The sequence below is a fragment of the Oncorhynchus nerka genome, linkage group LG24 (genome assembly GCF_034236695.1).
Source record: "Oncorhynchus nerka isolate Pitt River linkage group LG24, Oner_Uvic_2.0, whole genome shotgun sequence".
Classification (NCBI taxonomy): domain Eukaryota; kingdom Metazoa; phylum Chordata; class Actinopteri; order Salmoniformes; family Salmonidae; genus Oncorhynchus; species Oncorhynchus nerka.
In genome coordinates this window covers 88,809,917-88,831,742 of record NC_088419.1, presented here as the reverse complement: position 1 = coordinate 88,831,742, position 21,826 = coordinate 88,809,917, and the positions used below count along the sequence as shown (strand labels likewise).

At 43.2% G+C, this 21,826-nt stretch overlaps 1 protein-coding gene and 1 long non-coding RNA gene across 2 annotated transcripts; both read right to left on the bottom strand.

The window, feature by feature from the left end:
- Positions 1–10,053: 10,053 nt before the first annotated feature.
- Positions 10,054–14,983, bottom strand: LOC115116206 (receptor-type tyrosine-protein phosphatase C-like). The gene is made up of 8 exons (XM_065008526.1): positions 14,967–14,983; positions 14,746–14,868; positions 14,470–14,610; positions 14,065–14,211; positions 13,592–13,803; positions 13,234–13,294; positions 12,860–12,968; positions 10,054–10,117 (listed from the first exon to the last, which is right to left on the bottom strand). The coding sequence occupies exons 4-8, from the start codon at positions 14,117–14,119 to the stop codon at positions 10,054–10,056; spliced, it is 501 nt and encodes a 166-aa protein (XP_064864598.1). The 5' UTR covers positions 14,120–14,211; positions 14,470–14,610; positions 14,746–14,868; positions 14,967–14,983.
- Positions 14,984–18,785: 3,802 nt separating this feature from the next.
- Positions 18,786–20,431, bottom strand: LOC115116207 (uncharacterized). Its single transcript, XR_010460998.1, has 3 exons — positions 20,250–20,431; positions 19,877–19,939; positions 18,786–19,605 (listed from the first exon to the last, which is right to left on the bottom strand). It is a non-coding gene; the product is annotated as an uncharacterized LOC115116207 (long non-coding RNA).
- Between the last annotated feature and the right edge of the window lie 1,395 nt (positions 20,432–21,826).

Sequence of the window (21,826 nt, the reverse complement as noted above, 5' to 3'; positions counted from 1 at the left end):
CAGCAGGCCTGTAGCCTATAACCCAATGCAGCAGGCCTGTAGGCCTATAACCCAATGCAGCAGGCCTGTAGCCTATAACCCGATGCAGCAGGCCTGTAGCCTATAACCCAATGCAGCAGGCCTGTAGGCCTATAACCTGACGCAGCAGGCCTGTAGCCTATAACCTCACGCAGCAGGCCAGTAGCCTATAACCTGATGCAGCAGGCCAGTAGCCTATAACCTGACGCAGCAGGCCTGTAGCCTATAACCCAATGCAGCAGGCCTGTAGCCTATAACCTGATGCAGCAGGCCTGTAGCCTATAACCCAATGCAGCAGGCCTGTAGCCTATAACCCAATGCAGCAGGCCTGTAGCCTATAACCTGATGCAGCAGGCCTGTAGCCTATAACCTGACGCAGCAGGCCTGTAGCCTATAACCTGATGCAGCAGGCCTGTAGTCTATAACCTGATGCAGCAGGCCTGTAGTCTATAACCTGATGCAGCAGGCCTGTAGCCTATAACCTGATGCAGCAGGCCTGTAGCCTATAACCCAATGCAGCAGGCCTGTAGCCTATAACCTGATGCAGCAGGCCTGTAGCCTATAACCTGACGCAGCAGGCCTGTAGCCTATAACCTGACGCAGCAGGCCTGTAGCCTATAACCTGATGCAGCAGGCCTGTAGCCTATAACCTGACGCAGCAGGCCTGTAGCCTATAACCTGATGCAGCAGGCCTGCACCCTATAACCCAATGCAGCAGGCCTGTAGCCTATAACCTGATGCAGCAGGCCTGTAGCCTATAACCTGACGCAGCAGGCCTGTAGCCTATAACCTGACGCAGCAGGCCTGCACCCTATAACCCAATGCAGCAGGCCTGTAGCCTATAACCTGACGCAGCAGGCCTGTAGCCTAAACCTGATGCAGCAGGCCTGTAGCCTATAACCGAATGCAGCAGGCCTGTAGCCTATAACCCAATGCAGCAGGCCTGTAGCCTATAACCTGACGCAGCAGGCCTGTAGCCTATAACCTGATGCAGCAGGCCTGCAGCCTATAACCTGATGCAGCAGGCCTGTAGCCTATAACCCGATGCAGCAGGCCTGTAGGCCTATAACCCAATGCAGCAGGCCTGTAGCCTATAACCCGATGCAGCAGGCCTGTAGCCTATAACCCAATGCAGCAGGCCTGTAGGCCTATAACCTGACGCAGTAGGCCTGTAGCCTATAACCTCACGCAGCAGGCCAGTAGCCTATAACCTGATGCAGCAGGCCAGTAGCCTATAACCTGACGCAGCAGGCCTGTAGCCTATAACCCAATGCAGCAGGCCTGTAGCCTATAACCTGATGCAGCAGGCCTGTAGCCTATAACCCAATGCAGCAGGCCTGTAGCCTATAACCCAATGCAGCAGGCCTGTAGCCTATAACCTGACGCAGCAGGCCTGTAGCCTATAACCTGACGCAGCAGGCCTGTAGCCTATAACCTGATGCAGCAGGCCTGTAGCCTATAACCCAATGCGGCAGGCCTGTAGCCTATAACCTGACGCAGCAGGCCTGTAGCCTATAACCTGACGCAGCAGGCCTGTAGCCTATAACCTGACGCAGCAGGCCTGTAGCCTATAACCTGATGCAGCAGGCCTGTAGCCTATAACCCTATGCAGCAGGCCTGTAGCCTATAACCCAATGCGGCAGGCCTGTAGCCTATAACCTGACGCAGCAGGCCTGTAGCCTATAACCTGACGCAGCAGGCCTGTAGCCTATAACCCAATGCAGCAGGCCTGTAGCCTATAACCTGATGCAGCAGACCTGTAGCCTATAACCCAATGCAGCAGGCCTGTAGCCTATAACCTGATGCAGCAGGCCTGTAGCCTATAACCCAAGGCCTGCCTATAACCCAATGCAGGGCCTGTAGCCTATAACCTGATGCAGCAGGCCTGTAGCCTATAACCTGCAGCAGGCCTGTAGCCTATAACAGGCCTGTAGCCTATAACCTGATGCAGCAGGCCTGTAGCCTATAACCCAATGCAGCAGGCCTGTAGCCTATAACCCAATGCAGCAGGCCTGCAGCAGGCCTGTAGCCTATAACCTGACGCAGCAGGCCTGTAGCCCATAACCTGATGCAGCAGGCCTGTAGCCTATAACCTGACAGGCCTGTAGCAGCAGCAGGCTGTAGCCTATAACCTGATGCAGCAGGCCTGTAGCCTATAACCTGACGCAGCAGGCCTGTAGCCCATAACCTGATGCAGCAGGCCTGTAGCCTATAACCTGACGCAGCAGGCCTGTAGCCTATAACCTGACGCAGCAGGCCTGTAGCCTATAACCTGACGCAGCAGGCCTGTAGCCTATAACCTGATGCAGCAGGCCTGTAGCCTATAACCTCACATAGCAGGCCTGTAGCCTATAACCTGACGCAGCAGGCCTGTAGCCTATAACCTGATGCAGCAGGCCTGTAGCCTATAACCTGATGCAGCAGGCCTGTAGCCTATAACCTGATGCAGCAGGCCTGTAGCCTATAACCTGATGCAGCAGGCCTGTAGCCTATAACCTGACGCAGCAGGCCTGTACCCTATAACCCAATGCAGCAGGCCTGTAGGCCTATAACCCAATGCGGCAGGCCTAAAACCCAATCCCCAAAATATCCATAAGATCCCCAAAGTACCCAAAAGACCCCCAAACAGGTACCCAAAAGAACCCCAAACAGGTACCCGATAGAACCCCAAACAGGTGACCAATAGAACCACAAACAAGTACCCAATAGAACCCCAAACAGGTACCCAATAGAACCCCAAACAAGTACCCAATAGAACCCCAAACAGGTACCTAATAGAACCCCAAGCTGTTTTGCTGAAATCTGTGCAAATGGCACATGAATTGCTTTTCCTAAGATAACCCTTTACTTATCTGTAAGACATAGCGGTCACATGTAGAGGATGGAGCTCGGTTGTAAAAGCTCTTTGGTGAGATCAGCAAACATAAATTGCATTACCAGGTTTTGTTGGCACCCCCTAATCGACAACCTTTCTATTTTTCATAAGTGAGGGCTGCAACAGTTCAGCCATGAAGGATGGACCTGTCAATGGGCCCAATATAGTTTTATAAAAGAGTCTATTTTAAACATACCAATGCAAAGCTGACAACTTCAACCTTTCAAATCTAGATCCCAATGCGGACGGTTAGAATTATGATGTCTAAAGGAAAGGACTAAAACATCACACTAAGATGATATATTAGGACATGCTGGTAAAGTTCTTTCAAAATGTAGACAATTTCAGCTAATTGAACCCTGCAGATTGTCCTCAGACAACACAAAACAATACTAGGCAAACAGAATACCTTAGAAGTTGAAACTGTGTAATCTCCAAATCCTACCCAAGTCTATTTTTATCCTGAGTTAATTAAGCAATTAACATCCCATCATGCTTAGGGTCATGTATAAAAATGCCCAGCTGCCCATTATATTGTCTACCATGGCTAGAAGAAGAGATCTCAGAGACTTTGAAAGAGGGACCTTAAAGAAGCTTACAGTAAGAAGTTTAAAGGGTGTATATGCGTGTATATGTGCGTGTGTCAGTCACCAGATCTCAACCATATGGAACACTTATGGGAGATTCTGGAGTGGTCGCCAAGACAGTGTTTTCCACCACCATCAACAAAACACCAAACAATGGAATTTCTCGTGGAAGAATTATGTTGCATCCCTCCAATAGAGTTCCAGACAATTGTAGAATCTATACCAAGATGGATTGAAGCTGTTCTGGTGGCTTGTGGCCCAACGCCCTATTAAGACACTTTATGTTGGTGTTTCCTTTATATTGTCTACAGTATATATTAGCCTATTATCTACACTTTATCTGATATTATGGTCTCTCCTCCCTCTACTGGTCTAGAGCTATGGAATTCTGATGAGTACTCTTACTGAAAGACATATGTCGGTCTTAGTGTCCTCCTTTTAGGTCTAGAAGCGTCAAATCTGGGAGTTAATTAAAGCCTTTTGAGGGCTTATTTTATATAGCCAAATGTAGGTGGAAATCACAGGAGGCTGCAGAGGGGAGAACGGCTCATAATCATGTCGGGAACATAGTTGACCGAATATAAGTTTATTATTTACAGTCTGCATAATATCTTTGAAAGATTCCCTGTGGCTTAAATGTTGATCAATAAGGCTTGTTTCACTTCAGGTGCATTATCCATTGTCAATAATCGTTAACGCGCAGGATTCACCTGTAAAATACTGAGGTCAAGTGAGCCGACACTGGAAAAACGCAGTAAAGCCATTTGAACTTCAGTCTGCTTCTGAATTCAGGTGCATGAATACACAACATTTTAGAGTATTGCGTGTTTTCCCGGAGGGAACAGTAGGCACTCTCATGCTCAGATAAAGGTGATAGCTACAAATCATTCCAAGCAAACAGATTTATTCAATCTTCCACAATAGAAATTATACCAAATTGTTTATTTAAGTTTTGTGCCATATTTAAAAATGACTTTGATATCACAGGTTGTGTGAGGCAGCAGAGCCATATTAGAAGGAACTTTGAGGGCATATAACTCACGTTTTCCACAGACAAAATGTATTTATAAATATATAATGTGTACCATTAGTAGATCATTAATCCAGAGTGATGACTACTGCATACTATAAAATGCCCATATTATGCCAGTTTAAAGAGGTTTTGTGACGTGTTTTACTATCAGATCAATAATCAATTGTCATGAACATTTCAAAATATAACATGCCCATATTATGCCAGCTGCAAGATTAGAAAAATACTTATTTTATTATATTATAGTAAACTTTTGTCCTTCTTCAACAAGAAATTATTAAGTGTCCCACTTTGGTCTCAGGACAATTTGTGTTTGAAGAAAAGTCATTGATCCTGTGTTTATTTAGTGTTTGGTGTAGTAGAGTTCTGAAGCTATGTAGAATGTAATCAAGTTGGGAGTTAAGACAATGGGACGATTCTGGAAGGTGTTCTGGAAAGCATGTTTTCAGAAAGTGCCCATACTCACCCTACTTAAAAGGGAAAAATATCCTTCCCATATTCTGTCAATCGATCTACTGTTTCTTCTTTCTCTTGTGAATGTTAATACTGGTGTTATACATAGAATAATAGGCAATCATTTGGAAACGTGGAATTATATTATGTTTATAATAATTGACCACTATCTAAAGGATCAATGTATTTATACAGCTATATTTTATATTATATTAGACCACTGCTCCCGAGTGCCGCAGTGGTCTAAAACACTGCATCTCAGTGCAAGAGGAGTCACTGCAGTACCTGGTTTGAATCCAGGCTGCATCACATCTGGCCGTGATTGGGAGTCCCATAGGGAGGCGCACAATTGGCCCAGAGTCATCGGGGGTTTGGACGGGGTAGGCCGTCATTGTAAATAAGAATTTGTTCTTAACTGACATGCCTAGTTAAATCAAATTTATAAAAAATGTCATTACTGTGCTGATTATGTATTATGTATTATTATAATGTATGCTTGTATTATATTATTCAAGAATATAACACAAGAGCTTTGTGCAATAGTTAAGAGAAATCAATCAATAAATTTAAAAAAATTTACAGTCTGGATTATACCCAGATTGATTATGAAATTACACTTAAATAAAATGTACATTTATTTATTTCTGCAATAATACACTAACATATAAATAAAGGCATAATAACATAAGAAGCCATTTGAAACCCACGTGTAGTTTTCACCTCCACCATTCCTACTGTACAGCACCACATGGTTGGACGTTTTTCAAGCTATAACATATACAATTTCCTGAAATGAATTACAATTATTTATTTTTCTAAACAAACACCAGGCTACAGAGAATTAGTGTATGTGTTGGTACCCTCTTCTCTTTGACATAGGGGTTATCAATGTCGACTGAAATATGACTACTTTATTTATTTTTTTAAATATAAAGAATTGATAGACCAAGAAAAAGGTAGTTCTTTACAGTGGCGCAACTTTGGTTTTAGAACAGCCTACCTGCCTGCTCGAAGGCATTTGCATGGTCCTAAAGCACACCGGGCCCTTTCTGAACGTAATTTATGATTTATTTCATCCATTCTGAACGTTAATGCATAATTTATGCTTAATTTCAACGATTAAAAAAATGATGGCCTTCCCATGCTAATGTAAATAAATGTATGTCTATTGTAAGAACTACACATTTTTAAACCTTATATCACATTTTCTGTAAAATAGTAAATTAGTAAAATACTTCATTTTCTAAGTGATTCATCTACTCCATACTTTCAGGTCCTGCAGAACCCTTCCAAACCAAAAACCATTGGCTATAACATTTGGCGGTCCCTATGGCAGTATCCTTTGAAGAACCCTTTCGGGTTCTATGTAGAACTCTTTCCACAGAGGGTTCTACATGGAACCCAAAAGCATTTTACCTGGACCTAGAGCCCTTTTCCTAGAAGTGTAGCCTAGGTTACTGATACAGTCAAGTAGCCTTCCTTTTATCCTGTTGAATCTAGGGGGCACAATTTTCATTTTTGGAAAAATAACGTTCCCAAAGTAAACGGGCTATTTTGTCAGGACAAGATGCTAGAATATGCATATAATTGACAGCTTAGGATAGAAAACACTCTAAAGTTTCCAAAACTGTAAAAATATTGTCTGTGAGTATAACAGAACTGATTTGCAGGCGAAAGCCTGAGAGAAATCCAATCAGGAAGGGACTCTTATTTAGAAAGCTCTGCGTTCCTATGCGTCCCTATTGAGCAGTGAATGAGATATCAACCAGATTCCCTTTTCTATGGCTTCCCTAATGTTTCTAGTGTCACAATACATAGTTTCAGGATTTTATTTTGAAAAATGAGCCTGAAAGTCAACATTGCGTCAGTGGTCAGCTGGAGGCTCTCAGAGTGTTTTGTGCGTAAAAGACAAATGCGGCCATTGTTTCTCTCTTTCCTACTAGGAAGCCACCTGTCCCGGTTGATATATTTTCGAATAGATGTTTGAGAAACACCTTGAGGATTGATTATAAACAACGTTTGCCATGTTTCAATATTATGGAGCTAATTTTGAATATTTTTGGGCGTTGTCGTGACCGCAATTTCCGGTCGAATTCTCAGCCAAACGTGAAGAACTAACGGAGTTATTTTGGCTACAAAAATAATATTTTTGGAAAAAAGGAACATTTGCTATCTAACTGGGAGTCTCGTGAGTGAAAACATCCGAAGTTCATCAAAGGTAAACGATTTAATTTGATTGTTTTTCTGATTTTCATGACCAGGTTGCCTGCTGCTAGCTAGGCATAATGCTATGCTAGGCTATCGATAAATACTTGTCTTGTTTTGGCTGTAAAGCATGATTAAGAAAAGGCTAAGCTGTGTTTCAATATATTTCACTTGTGATTTCATGAATATGAATATTTTCTAGTAATATATTTTTGTCCGTTGCGTAATGCTAATTAGTGTCAGTTGATGACAATTCTCCCGGATCCGGGATGGGTCGTTCCAAGAGGAGTGAAAATGATCAACTTTCACAGGATGAGAGAAAGAAAAAGGACAAGATGTCAAGCAGAGGTAACTGATAGTTTTACATTGTCTCCAAGTCATGGATCCAAGTGTCCACTGTGATTTAACATGTACATTATGGCCATGGTCTCTCTTGTGAACAGAGTAAGCCTCAGCCAGAGAACTTGTTTGAACCAGAGGCTGGAACACCTGGCAGGCCAGAAGAGGATTATCAGCAAGCTGAAGGCTGGATTTGCTGCCAAGTCTCAGCGGCTGATACGGCCCCCTACAGAGAAAGAGAAGCTGGCTGACAGCAAGGACAGCCAGAAGCTACTCTTGAAAACTGTGGCAGCTCAGAACAATATCAAACATTTTAAGGCTGAAGTAGTAACTGTGGTCTGGAAGTCCCCAGTGGCGTAGTGGTCTAAGGCACTGCATCTCAGTGCTAGAGGCGTCACTACAGACACCCTGGTTGGAGTCCAGGCTGTATCCCAACCGGCTGTGATTGGGAGGCCCATAAGGCGGAACACAATTGGCCCAGCGTCGTCCGGGTTTGGCTGGTGTAGGCCGTCATTGTAAATAAGAATTTGTTCTTAACTGACTTGCCTAGTTAAATACAGGCTTTAAAAAATCCATCACTGTTCAATGGACCACAAGGAAGGTAAATCAGTCATATGTGTGTAAAGTATCTAGAACAGTGTGGTATAAAGTTGTTGCACCTTAAAACAGTCCAGCAGTATTTGGGTGCGCAGTAGGACAGAGATATAGTGTATTTTGGTGAGTAGTAGGACAGAGATATAGTGTATTTTGGTGAGTAGTAGGACAGAGATATAGTGTATTTTGTTGAGCAGTAGGACAGAGATATAGTGTATTTTGGTGAGTAGTAGGACAGAGATATAGTGTATTTTGTTGAGCAGTAGGACAGAGATATAGTGTATTCTGGTGAGCAGTAGGACAGAGATATAGTGTATTCTGGTGAGCAGTAGGACAGAGATATAGTGAATTTTGGTGAGCAGTAGGACAGAGATATAGTGTATATTGGTGAACAGTAGGACAGAGATATAGTATTTCTGGTCTTAAAAAAAATAAAAACATATCCCAATGCCCCAGGGCTGACACTGCCCTCTGTAGGGTGCCGTCTTTCGGATTGGACGTTAAAGGGGTGTCCTGACTCTCTGAGGTCATTAAAGATCCCATGGCACTTATCGAAAGAGTAGGGTTATTAACCCTGGTGTCCTGGCTAAATTCCCAATCTGGCCCTCAAACCATCATGGTCACCTAATAATCCCCAGTTTACAATTGGTTCATTCATCCCCCTCCTCTCCCCTGTAACTATTCCCCAGGTCATTGCTGTAAATGAGAACTTGTTCTCAGTCAACTTACCTGGTAAAAAATAATGGAAAAATGAAAAAAGTCCTTTCTAACTCAATTTGATATCCTGGATTTATGGTAGTGGGTAAAGATGCTGCTCAATGGGGGATCAATACTAACATTATACACCTCTGCTTCATGTGGTGTTGCTGCTTCAGGACCTTTATGAAGAGGACTCAGCTAAGGAGATGCAGGCACAGTCTACCTCCTCTATCCTTGAGGACCAGCAGGAAGAGTTCTCTTTCTGTGTTGTCAGCTGCCCAGCAAAGGGTTACCTGTCATCAGCATCTGGCTCCAAGGAGCATTCCTCTGAGACGAGGTGCCATACCCCCAAAGTATTTAATGCAATTCCATATTGCATTCTGTCTCTGCTGTTTATTCAGTTAATCCTGTACTCGACTGAACTACTATTGAGTGAACTGGTCACAGTAATTCTGCTGTTCTCTGGGTGAGTTAATATGTTGCGGAAAGAGGATGGCTACACTTAAAAATATATATTGTGTTACAGGTGCCTGTGTGCCCTGAGGTCCTCAGTGATGATAGGAGGGATTCAGAGCTGGTCTCACAGAGAGGCTATAGTAAGTGCGAGCGCAGCCAAAGCTTCTCTTCAGGCTTCGCTAGCTGAGGAGCAGTGGAAGCAACGTCAAGCTCCAGCTGGCAGCCAATAAAATGGCCTCAGCTTTCGAGGCAGAGAAGACTCACAGTTCCAACATGCACAACATCCTACTGGCATTGAAGGCCTTGCAGGAGCAGAAAGCAGCGAAGGAAGCTTCCCTGGATTCCCTGCTCCTTAAAGCCGACCAACAGGACTCTGAGCTGTTGGAGGAGGAGAGCCAGCACCTCCAGTCTGCCCTTCAGGCTTCCCTCTCTCAGCAGCAAACACCACTAGAGGAGTGTGCTATTCTGGCCGCGGAGAGGCACACCAGCATTAAGGAGCTGCAGAAGCTGAAGCTGTGGATAGACAGAAAGCATGATGCGCCCGGCTGGAAGCGAGCCTCCAGAGATAGAGAGAATACAGAGAAACTCCAGAAAGAGTCTCCAGAGAGACAATCAACAGCTCCATGAGCACACTCTGGCCTTGGAGAAGTTCCTCCCTCCAGGCTGAATGCAGCTGCTATGAGAGTCTGGCTATGGAGAGCCAGACCACAGTCATAGAGCTACAGGAGTTAAAGGACAAACACTGGGCACTGGAGAACGAACACCAATAACTCTTCTCTGAGTTCCACACCTTGTCAGCCGAACACCAGGAGCTGATCCCAAAGATCCAAGACCTCCAGATCAAGCTCCAGGATACAGCTGGTGAGTTCAAGACCATTGATAGGGAACAAAACGTCATCCTATCTCAGCTTCAGGTCTCACTGAAGGATAAAGGCTCCAGCTTGAAGTTTCAGCTTCAAGCGAACCAACTCAAATCCCAGAGGAGCAGACCAGGAACACAAAGCTCCAGAATGACCTTGATTCTCCCTTCACTGAACAGCTGGAGACCAGAGCTGTCTGCTCAGAGCTGGAGCAGGCTGTGGCCAAGGAACTGGCTGAGTCAAAAAAAACTACCAGACCGGTTGAGGGACTTTAACCAGCAGCTTCATGAGCAAACTCTGGCCTGAAGATGAGCAAGATTGATCAGGAGATCAGTTTCTCACAAGATGCTGAACGCACACGCTCACACGCTCAGAGATTGTGTCATCTGTGGACCTGTTGGGGCGGTATGCGAATTGGAGTGGGTAAAGAGGGTCTGGGATGATGGTATCGTGAGCTATGACCAGCCTTTCAAAGCATTTCATGGCTAAAGATGTGAGTACTATGTGGCGATAGTCATTTAGACCGGTTCCCTTGGCGTTCCTAGGCACAGGGACTATGTTGGTCTGCTTGAAACATGTAGGTATTACAGACTGGGTCAGGGAGAGGAACATGTCAGTGAAGACACTTGCCAGCTGGTGAGCGCAAGCTCTCAGTACACGTCCTGGTAATCTGTCTGGCCCTGCGGCCTTGTGAATACTAACCTGTTATAAGGACTTACTCACATCGGCTACGGAGAGCATGATCACACAGTTGTCCGGAACAGCTGGTATTCAGTGTTGCTAGCCTTGAAGTGAGCAAAGAAGGTATTTCGCTCGTCTGGTAGGCTCGCGTCACTGGACTACTCACGGCAGGGTTTCCCTTTGTAATCCGTGATAGTTTGCAAACACCTGCCACATCCGACGATCGTACAAGCTGGTGTAGTAGAATTCAATCTCAGTCCTGTATTGACATTTTTCCTGTTTGATGGTGGTCGGATGATGTAGCGAGATTTCTTATAAGCGTCCGGATTAGTGTCCCGCACCTTAAAAGCGTTAGTTCTAGCCTTTAGCTCAGTGAGGATGTTGCCTGTAATCCATCGCTTCTGGTTGGGATATGTACAGTCGTGGCCAAAAGTTTTGAGAATGACACAAATATACATTTTCACAAAGTCTGCAGCCTCAGTTTGTATGATGGCAATTTGCATATACTCCAGAATGTTATGAAGAGTGATCAGATGAATTGCAATTAATTGCAAAGTCCCTCTTTGCCATGCAAATGAACTGAATCCCCCCAAAACATTTCCACTGCATTTCAGCCCTACCACAAAAGGACCAACTGACATCATGTCAGTGATTCTCTCATTAACACAGGTGTGAGTGTTTACAAGGACAAGGCTGGAGATCACTCTGTCATGCTGATTGAGTTCGAATAACAGACTGGAAGCTTCAAAAGGAGGGTGGTACTTGGAATCATTGTTCGTCCTCTGTCAACCATGGAGGTTTTCTGCAAGGAAACATGTGCTGTCATCATTGCTTTGCACAAAAAGGGCTTCACGGGCAAGGATATTGCTGCCAGTAAGATAGCACCGAAATCAACCATTTATCGGATCATCAAGAACTTCAAGGAGAGCGGTTCAATTGTTGTGAAGAAGGCTTCCTGGCGCCCAAAGCGCCAGGACCGTCTCTTAATGTTGATTCAGCTGCGGGATTGTGACACCACCAGTACAGAGCTTGCTCAGGAATGGCAGCAGGCAGTTGTGAGTCCATCTGCACGCACAGTGAGGCGAAGACTTTTGGAGGATGGCCTGGTGTCAAGAAGGGCAGCAAAGAAGCCACTTCTCTTCAGGAAAAACATCAGGGACAGACTGACATTCTGCAAAAGGTACAGAGATTGGACTGCTGAGGACTGGGGTAAAGTCATTTTCTCTGATGAATCCCCTTTCTAATTGTTTGGGGCATCGGGAAAAAAGCTTGTCCGGAGAAGACAAGGTGAGCGCTACCATCAGTCCAGTGTCATGCCAACAGTAAAGTATCCTGAGACCATTCATGTGTGGTGTTGCTTCTCAGCCAAGGGAATGGGCTCACTCACAATTTTGCCTAAGAACACAACCATGAATAAAGAATGAACATCCTCTGAGAGCAACTTCCCCCAACCATCCAGGAACAGTTTGGTGACCAACAATGCATTTTCCAGCATGATGGAGCACCTTGCCACAAAGTGATAACTAAGTGGCTCGGGGAACAAAACATCAATATTTTGGGTCCATGGCCAGGAAACTCCCCAGACCTTAATCCCATTGAGAATTTGTGGACAATCCTCAAGATGCGGGTGGACAATCAAAAACCCACAAATTCTGACAAACTCCAAGCATTGATTATGCAAGAATAGGCTGCCATCAGTCAGGATGTGGCCCAGAAGTTAATTGACAGCATGCCAGGGCGGATTGCAGAGGTCTTGAAAAAGAAGGGTCAACACTGCAAGTATTGACTCTTTGTCTCAACTTCATGTAATTGTCAATAAAAGCAAACGACACTTATAAAATGCGTGTCATTATACTTCAGTATTCCATAGTAACATCTGACAAAAATATATAAAGACACTGAAGCAGAAAACTTTGTGGAAATTAATATTTGTGTCATTCTCAAAACTTTTGGCCACGACTGTACACAGCTACCTCTTCAAATACAATCTGAAGGTAATCTGAAGCCTACTGTAGCATTTGAAGACTTCCTGTCAGACAGGAACTGACTAAATACTCACTTGGACGTCTTGCGCTGCGGGTTGTAGATCTTGTAGAGAAAGAAGAGGAGAGCCAGAGACGTCAGGATCATGAGGAACACAAGGAACCCAATCACAGCTTTGTCATTGTCTGAAAACAGATGAGAAGAGTGGTAAAGGGACATTTACTCAACAATGTAATAGCAACACTGAATGATGTTTAGCCTACCATGAATGGAGGGAGGAGGAGGGATAAATGGCTACTTGTTCATACTGTTCATCAAAGTAATATTATTTTGTTAATTGGAGTCAGAGAAAGGTAATATTCATACAAAGTGTATCATTTCAATCAGTCCGACTTGAGTATATTTATTGCAGGCTTCTGCATAAGATTCTGGAAATGTAACACTACTTACAGCGAGTAGTAATGTGTGTTTCTATTGGTTTACTATTGTATTTCCCATTGTATGTAATGATCTGAAAAAAGAAGACGTTCATGTATGATCCTTCCATCACAATAGTTCCTGGTCCCCACAAACCCACTGGGTTAACAGGAACGCACAATAATCAAGCCAATACTCTCGTTAATGATCATCATGACTATGTGAACACATTACCTGAGAGACATACTGGTGAAACACCATTTCTACATCTTCTGTTTAACTCATCTACATACAGTACATAGAGCATTTCATTCAGCAGTGTCTAATGCCACGATATATTACAGCATAGTCAATACATTAGGTTTTACTGTATGAATGTTGAATAACGTACCTTAACTGTGTAGTCTGTTAAATAGCCGAGGTCCGCAAATGTAAAATTGCATCTTGTATGGTTTTGTTGTTTTGTCTCAGACCCAGTGATCGTTGCAATGTACCACTTCTCTTTTCCCTTCCACTGAACTGGCTTTAATTCCTCACATATAATGGTAAAAGCATTGTTCTGAGTATAAGTCACACTCGTTTTCCCCCCCACCTCATCAGGTACTGTCAAACACAAACATAGGCAACAGATTACATTATGGTCATCCTGTTCACAGATCCCAACAGATGTGAAGCAGTTATTTCATATAGGCCTGTTCTTCCACTTCATATTCTATGATCATTTACTACGGTTCAGAAACATTTTTACTCAGCACCCTTCACTTCAACATCTGCATCGTGTAAAGATTGCTGCAGTATGTTAAAAATCATCATATTACTATATATTGTGAATGAAATGATATATGCAACGTATGTCACACTTACCTCCAGGTGCAGTTAGGATTGTCTCAGACACTTTTTTGAGTGTATCGTAGCTCATGTCTTTGTACCTTGGCTCAATTGAACAGATATAATTTGTGAACGGCTGCAATTTATTAAAATCATCATGTAATTCATCCGTGGTGTAACAATCTGAAAAATGGATGAAAAAGGAGTCAAAGCTTGATCTGAAATTCTTATCAATTAGTTGTTTGTTTTAAATATATATATAAATGATCTCATCTCCCACCTGAGGCAACTGCTTGTTCGACAAGCTGCCAGGGACATACAATTGTAAAGGCAACCACATCTTTAGGAAAACATACATACCTGTGTTTTCCATAGGGACTTATCATTAAAATAAGGTTAATTTGTTTGGTGGGTAAAATAATTACTTAACATGTAGCTTACCTTTAACTTTAACAGTCTCAATTCTACAGGAAACGCAGGAGTGAAATAGCTGAGTATTTCTGGGGCAGTTAATGCTGTGATTGGTCCATTTAAGGCTTATGGAGGTGTTTGTGTTTGTAGACCTTTGGGTAATGTCCACTTCTACGGAGTGAAATATAAGAATAATATGATCATAGTGATACTGAAATAAATGCATGTTATGTCTTGTTATAGGCTATTGTCAGTATTCAAATGTTTAAGTCGAGGGAGAGTTTATCTTAAAGTATAATAACTTACTACACTTGATTTCAACGTCAATGGACTTGGTATTGATGACTTTACTGTTGTGAGTAATCTTTCCACTACAGTTGTATTTCTGAAAGGGTTCCAAATCAGTCAAGTTGATAGACCCGCTGTTTCCTGGGACAAAAACAAGAATATTAGTGATTTCTTCTTTTGAAAAAATAAATTGTTATCATATGTAAATTCAATATGAAATGTGGAAACATTATTTTTACCTTCACAGGTGTAATGAATGTCCTAGTTGCTCCTACCCTCTACTTTTTTGAACATTTTGTTAAAAATCGCGGAATATAGTACGTTCATATGGTTAGAATGTGTGTATAGGAAACCCTCGGACGTTTTTAAAACTGGTTAAATCACGACTGTGGCTATTACATAACGTGCGTTACATCGGAAAGCGCAGGAAAACCTGATCACAGAAAATGGAAATAAATATCCATGCGCCACGTCCAGCAATTGTTAACAGTGAGCCGAATTAGATAAGACCGAGCATTCAACTCCCACAGCATCTCCATGCAGTCGAGTATCTTGTGAATTTAATCCTCTTTGATTCTTGGTTGAACCGAAAGAGGGGCACGACGTACCTCCGGTCTCCGCCCAGATCATTCCGGAAGAGCTCTCTCCTGAAATTTTTTCCAAGACGACAGCTAATGATATGTACATCGCCTACGGATGATTTTTATCGCTTATTAACGTTTACTAATACCTAAAGTAGCTTTACAAACGTATTTCGAAGTGTTTTGTGAAAGTTTATCGTCTACTTTTTGAATTTTAAAAAATGACGTTACGTTGTGAAATCGCTGTTTTTTTCGTTTATCACACAGTCTACATATAACGATATCTTGGCTTTATATGGCCCGATTTAATCGAAATAAAGACCCAATAGTGTTTATGGGACATCTAGGAGTGCCAACAAAGAAGATGGTGAAAGGTAATGACTGTTTTCTATTTTATTGTGCGGTTTGTGTAACGCCGAAATGCTAATTATTTTGTTATGTCCCCTGCTGTGCTTTTCTGTTGTAGTGTATTGGTGCATGCTATCAGATAATAGCTTCTCATGCTGTAGCCGAAAAGCATTTTAAAAATCTGACTTGTTGCCTGGATTCACAACGAGTGTAGCTTTAATTTGATACCCTGCATGTGTATTTTAATGAACTTTTGAGTTTTAACTAATACTATTAGCATTTAGCGTAGCGCATTTGCATTTCCAGAGCTCTAGTTGGGACGCAAGCGTCCCATGTAGAGGTAAGAGGTTAATTGGAGTCAGAGAAAGGTAATATTCATACAAAGTGTATCATTTCAATCAGTCTGACTTGAGTATATTTATTGCAGGCTTCTGCATAAGATTCTTTGGACACTGTGTTAACAACCCTCCAGGCAAGCTTCAATGCCATTACAACTCTCCTTCCGTGGCCTCCAATTGCTCTTAAATACAAGTAAAACTAAATGCATACTCTTCAACCGATCGCTGCCTGCACCTGCCCGCCTGTCCAACATCACTACTCTGGACGGCTAACATCTGAAGATGTCGTTCCCATAGCAACGATAAAAACATTCCCTAACCAGAAACCGTGGATTGATGGCAGCATTCGCGTGAAACTGAAAGCGCGAACCACTGCTTTTAATCAGGGCAAGGTGTCTGGCAACATGACCGAATACAAACAGTGCAGCTATTCCCTCCGCAAGGCTATTAAACAAGCTAAGCGTCAGTACAGAGACAAAGTAGAATCTCAATTCAACGGCTCAGACACAAGAGGCATGTGGCAGGGTCTACAGTCAATCACGGACTACAAGAAGAAACCCAGCCTAGTCACGGACCAGGATGTCTTGCTCCCAGGCAGACTAAATAACTTTTTTGCCCGCTTTGAGGACAATACAGTGCCACTGACACGGCCTGCAATGAAAACATGCGGTCTCTCCTTCACTGCAGCCGAGGTGAGTAAGACATTTAAACGTGTTAACCCTCGCAAGGCTGCAGGCCCAGACGGCATCCCCAGCTGCGCCCTCAGAGCATGCGCAGACCAGCTGGCCGGTGTGTTTACGGACATATTCAATCAATCCCTATACCAGTCTGCTGTTCCCACATGCTTCAAGAGGGCCACCATTGTTCCTGTTCCCAAGAAAGCTAAGGTAACTGAGCTAAACGACTACCTCACTCACTTCCGTCATCATCAAGTGCTTTGAGAGACTAGTCAAGGACCATATCACCTCCACCCTACCTGACACCCTAGACCCACTCCAATTTGCTTACCGCCCAAATAGGTCCACAGACGATGCAATCTCAACCACACTGCACACTGCCCTAACCCACCTGGACAAGAGGAATACCTATGTGAGAATGCTGTTCATCGACTACAGCTCGGCATTCAACACCATAGTACCCTCCAAGCTCGTCATCAAGCTCGAGACCCTGGGTCTCGACCCCGCCCTGTGCAACTGGGTTCTGGACTTCCTGACGGGCCGCCCCCAGGTGGTGAGGGTAGGCAACAACATCTCCTCCCCGCTGATCCTCAACACGGGGGCCCCACAAGGGTGCGTTCTGAGCCCTCTCCTGTACTCCCTGTTCACCCACGACTGCGTGGCCATGCACGCCTCCAACTCAATCATCAAGTTTGCGGACGACACAACAGTGGTAGGCTTGATTACCAACAACGACGAGACGGCCTACAGGGAGGAGGTGAGGGCCCTCGGAGTGTGGTGTCAGGAAAATAACCTCACACTCAACGTCAACAAAACTAAGGAGATGATTGTGGACTTCAGGAAACAGCAGAGAGGAACACCCCCTATCCACATCGATGGAACAGTAGTGGAGAGGGTAGCAAGTTTTAAGTTCCTCGGCATACACATCACAGACAAACTGAATTGGTCCACTCACACTGACAGCGTCGTGAAGAAGGCGCAGCAGCGCCTCTTCAACCTCAGGAGGCTGAAGAAATTCGGCTTGTCACCAAAAGCACTCACAAACTTCTACAGATGCACAATCGAGAGCATCCTGGCGGGCTGTATCGCCGCCTGGTACGGCAACTGCTCCGCCCTCAACCGTAAGGCTCTCCAGAGGGTAGTGAGGTCTGCACAACGCATCACCGGGGGCAAACCACCTGCCCTCCAGGACACCTACACCACCCGATGTTACAGGAAGGCCATAAAGATCATCAAGGACATCAACCACCCGAACCACTGCCTGTTCACCCCGCTATCATCCAGAAGGCGAGGTCAGTACAGGTGCATCAAAGCTGGGACCGAGAGACTGAAAAACAGCTTCTATCTCAAGGCCATCAGACTGTTAAACAGCCACCACTAACATTGAGTGGCTGCTGCCAACACACCGTCATTGACACTGACCCAACTCCAGCCACTTTAATAATGGGAATTGATGGGAAATGATGTAAATATATCACTAGCCACTTTAAACAATGCTACCTTATATAATGTTACTTACCCTACATTATTCATCTCATATGCATACGTATATACTGTACTCTACATCATCGACTGCATCCTTATGTAATACATGTATCACTAGCCACTTTAACTATGCCACTTTGTTTACTTTGTCTACATACTCATCTCATATGTATATACTGTACTCGATACCATCTACTGTATGCTGCTCTGTACCATCACTCATTCATATATCCTTATGTACATATTCTTTATCCCCTTACACTGTGTATAAGACAGTAGTTTTGGAATTGTTAGTTAGATTACTTGTTGGTTATCACTGCATTGTCGGAACTAGAAGCACAAGCATTTCGCTACACTCGCATTAACATCTGCTAACCATGTGTATGTGACAAATAAAATTTGATTTGATTTGACTTAGAATACGTGGACAACTACAAATACCTAGGTGTCTGGTTAGACTGTAAACTCTCCTTCCAGACCCACATCAAACATCTCCAATCCAAAGTTAAATCTAGAATTGGCCTCCTATTTCGCAACAAAGCATCCTTCACTCATGCTGCCAAACATACCCTTGTAAAACTGACCATCCTACCAATCTTCGACTTCGGCGATGTCATTTACAAAATTGACCACTTCTCTTTTCCCTTCCACTGAACTGGCTTTAATTCCTCACATGTAATGGTAAAAGCATTGTTCTGAGTATAAGTCACACTTGTTCTTTTCCCCACCTCATCAGGTACTGTCAAACACAAACATAGGCAACAGATTACATTATGGTCATCCTGTTCACAGATCCCAACAGATGTGAAGCAGTTATTTCATATAGGCCTGTTGTAAAACTGCATTCTTCCACTCAATATTCTATGATCATTTACTACGGTTCAGAAATGTTTTACTCAGCACCCTTCACTTCAACATCTGCATCGTGTAAAGATTGCTGCAGTATGTTAAAAATCATCATATTGCTATATATTGTGAATGAAATGATAAGAATCCACGAGAACAACATTCCATTACAACATCACAACATTCCATTACAACATCACAACATTCCATTACAACATCACAACAGTAGGAGAAACATGATCTACTATCAATGGACACAACACAGCATCCCATGGAGGAGAGGCCAACCTGTGGGGATAGCTGTAGTGGAAGTCAGGGTGCTTGCAGGTGAGGTTTGGTTTTGGATGGGTGGAGTGCTTGTAGGCAAAGATGGAGAGGTCGAGTTGTTTGTAGGCAAAGCCTGGGTTTGAGAGGTGGAGGTGTTTGTAGGAAAGGCTTGGGTTTGGTTGAGGGTGCTTGCAGGGTCAGATGTCTGGGTTTGGTTGAGGGTGCTTGCAGGGTCAGATGTCTGGGTTTGGTTGAGGGTGCTTGCAGGGTCAGATGTCTGGGTTTGGTTGAGGGTGCTTGCAGGGTAAGAAGTGCTTGTGCTCGAGTCGCCAGTTGCTATAAAATAGAGAACGACACACTTTTTATGTGAGACAGAAACAACACATTTTACAGCATTAACAACAAATTTTACAGCATTGGTAGTGGTCGTCGTGGTGATGGTGGTGGTGTTTGGAAGTAAAGGGCCTGATACAAATCATCTCAGTTAGAGAGAGAAATCACAATAAATAACAAAATAAATGTAAAAATGATGTGATCAGCTCCTGGTAATGGAGCTGATCAACAGATCCAGCATGACTCTATGAGAGATTCTGCTTTGCAGGTTTACCTGTGGAGTCGTTTGCATTCTTGGTGGATTGTGTGGGTGAAGGAGTGGAGATGTTGCTTTTGTCTGTGGATAAAAGTGACAGAGTGAGTGCTGCAAGTTTCTTTTGAGGAGAGTTGAGGCAGGAGAGAAGTGGATAGTTGGTTGGTTGGTTGGTTGACTGATGGAGGCTCAAAACTACAAAGCTCTTGTTCTTATTCTGAACTTACCAAACCATGTTTCGTCCGTGACATAGACAGTGTGTTCAAAATCACCACAACTGACATTTCACAACTAACACTCTGAGTTCACTTTAGAGAGAGAGAGAGAGAAATCAAACATATCACTGATGTAAACGGAGGTCGCCTACACCCGGACACTCCAGTGTAGTATTTACCTTGTTCATTTATGGGTGGAGGAGTGGTTGAGATGGATGCTGTCTGAGAGTTTAAAGGTGTGATGGGAATGCTTGGGGGTTTGTTGGTGATGGCTACTGTTCCTGGTGGGGGTATTGTTGCTGTGGAGCCTTGGATGAGAGAGTGAGAGTGAGAGGCTGACATGAAGATTTTACCCCATAGAGCTAAATGAAGAAGCATAGGATCTCTATGGGGTTGACCAACTTTGGAGCTGGACACATTGTTGCTGCCTCTGGGCATTAATGTGAATAGCATCTGCAATCATGCAACGGTCACCTTCAGATGTAGACAAATCATGACTGATTCTGGGGGATAAAGACATGAATTAGAGAATAATTTTAAGACCAACTGACCTCCTGAAGTTGTATACCTGTCACCTGAAAAATATTCCTCATTATTTTCCGGACAGTTTTAGTCCGGTGTATTTTGGACGGGTGCCCTAGTGTTGGCATGTCCATGTCTCATGACATGACTTCAGAAAGTTCACACCCCTTGATTTGTTCCACATTTTATTGTGTTACAGCCTGAATTTAAAATGAATTCAATTGAGATTTTTAGTCAGTGGTCTACACACAATACCCCATAATGTCAAAGTGGAATATATCATTTTTGTTTTACAAATTAATAAAAAATGAAACGTTTCAAATGTCTTTACTCAATGAGTATTTAACCGCTTTGTTATGGCAAGCCTAAATATATTCAGGAGTAAACATGTGTTAAACAAATCACATAATAAGTTGCATGGACTGTACAATAATAGTGTTTAACATGACTTTTAAATGACATCCTCATCTCTGTACCCCACACATACAATTATCTGCAAGGTCCCTCAGTTGAACAGTGAATTTCAAACACAGATTCAACCACAAAGACCAGGGAGGTTTTCCAATGCCTCACAAAGAAGGGCACCTATTGGTAAATGCATTTTAAAAAAGCAGACATTGAATATCCCTTTGAGCATGGAGAAGTTATGAATTACACTTTGGATGGTGTATCAATACACACAGTCAATACAAATATAGTTGTCAGAGAGGAAGGTGACCGCTCAGGGATTTCACCATGTGGCCAATGGTGTCTTTAAAAAACTTTGTTTAATGATGAGATGGGAGAAAACTGAGGATGAATCAACAACGTAGTAGTTCACAATACTAACCTAAATGTGAAAAGAAGAAAGCCTATACAGAATACAAATATTCCAAAGCATGCTCCGGTTTGCAACAAGGTACTAAAGTAATACTGCTAAAAATGTGGCAAAAAAATGTACTTTATGTCCTGAATACAAAGTGTTATGTTTGGGGAAAATCCAATACAACACATCACTGAGTATGATCATGTTAAACGCTATTATTGCACAGAGTGATTCCATGCAACTTATTAAGCAAATGTTTACTCCTGAACTTATTTAGGCTTGCCATAACAAATGGGTTGACTACTTATTGACTGAGGACATTTCTGCGTTTCATTTTTTATTCATTTGTAAAAATGTCAAAAAACATAATTCCACATTATGGGGTATTGTGTGTGAATACTTTCTAAAGGCACTATATATATATATATA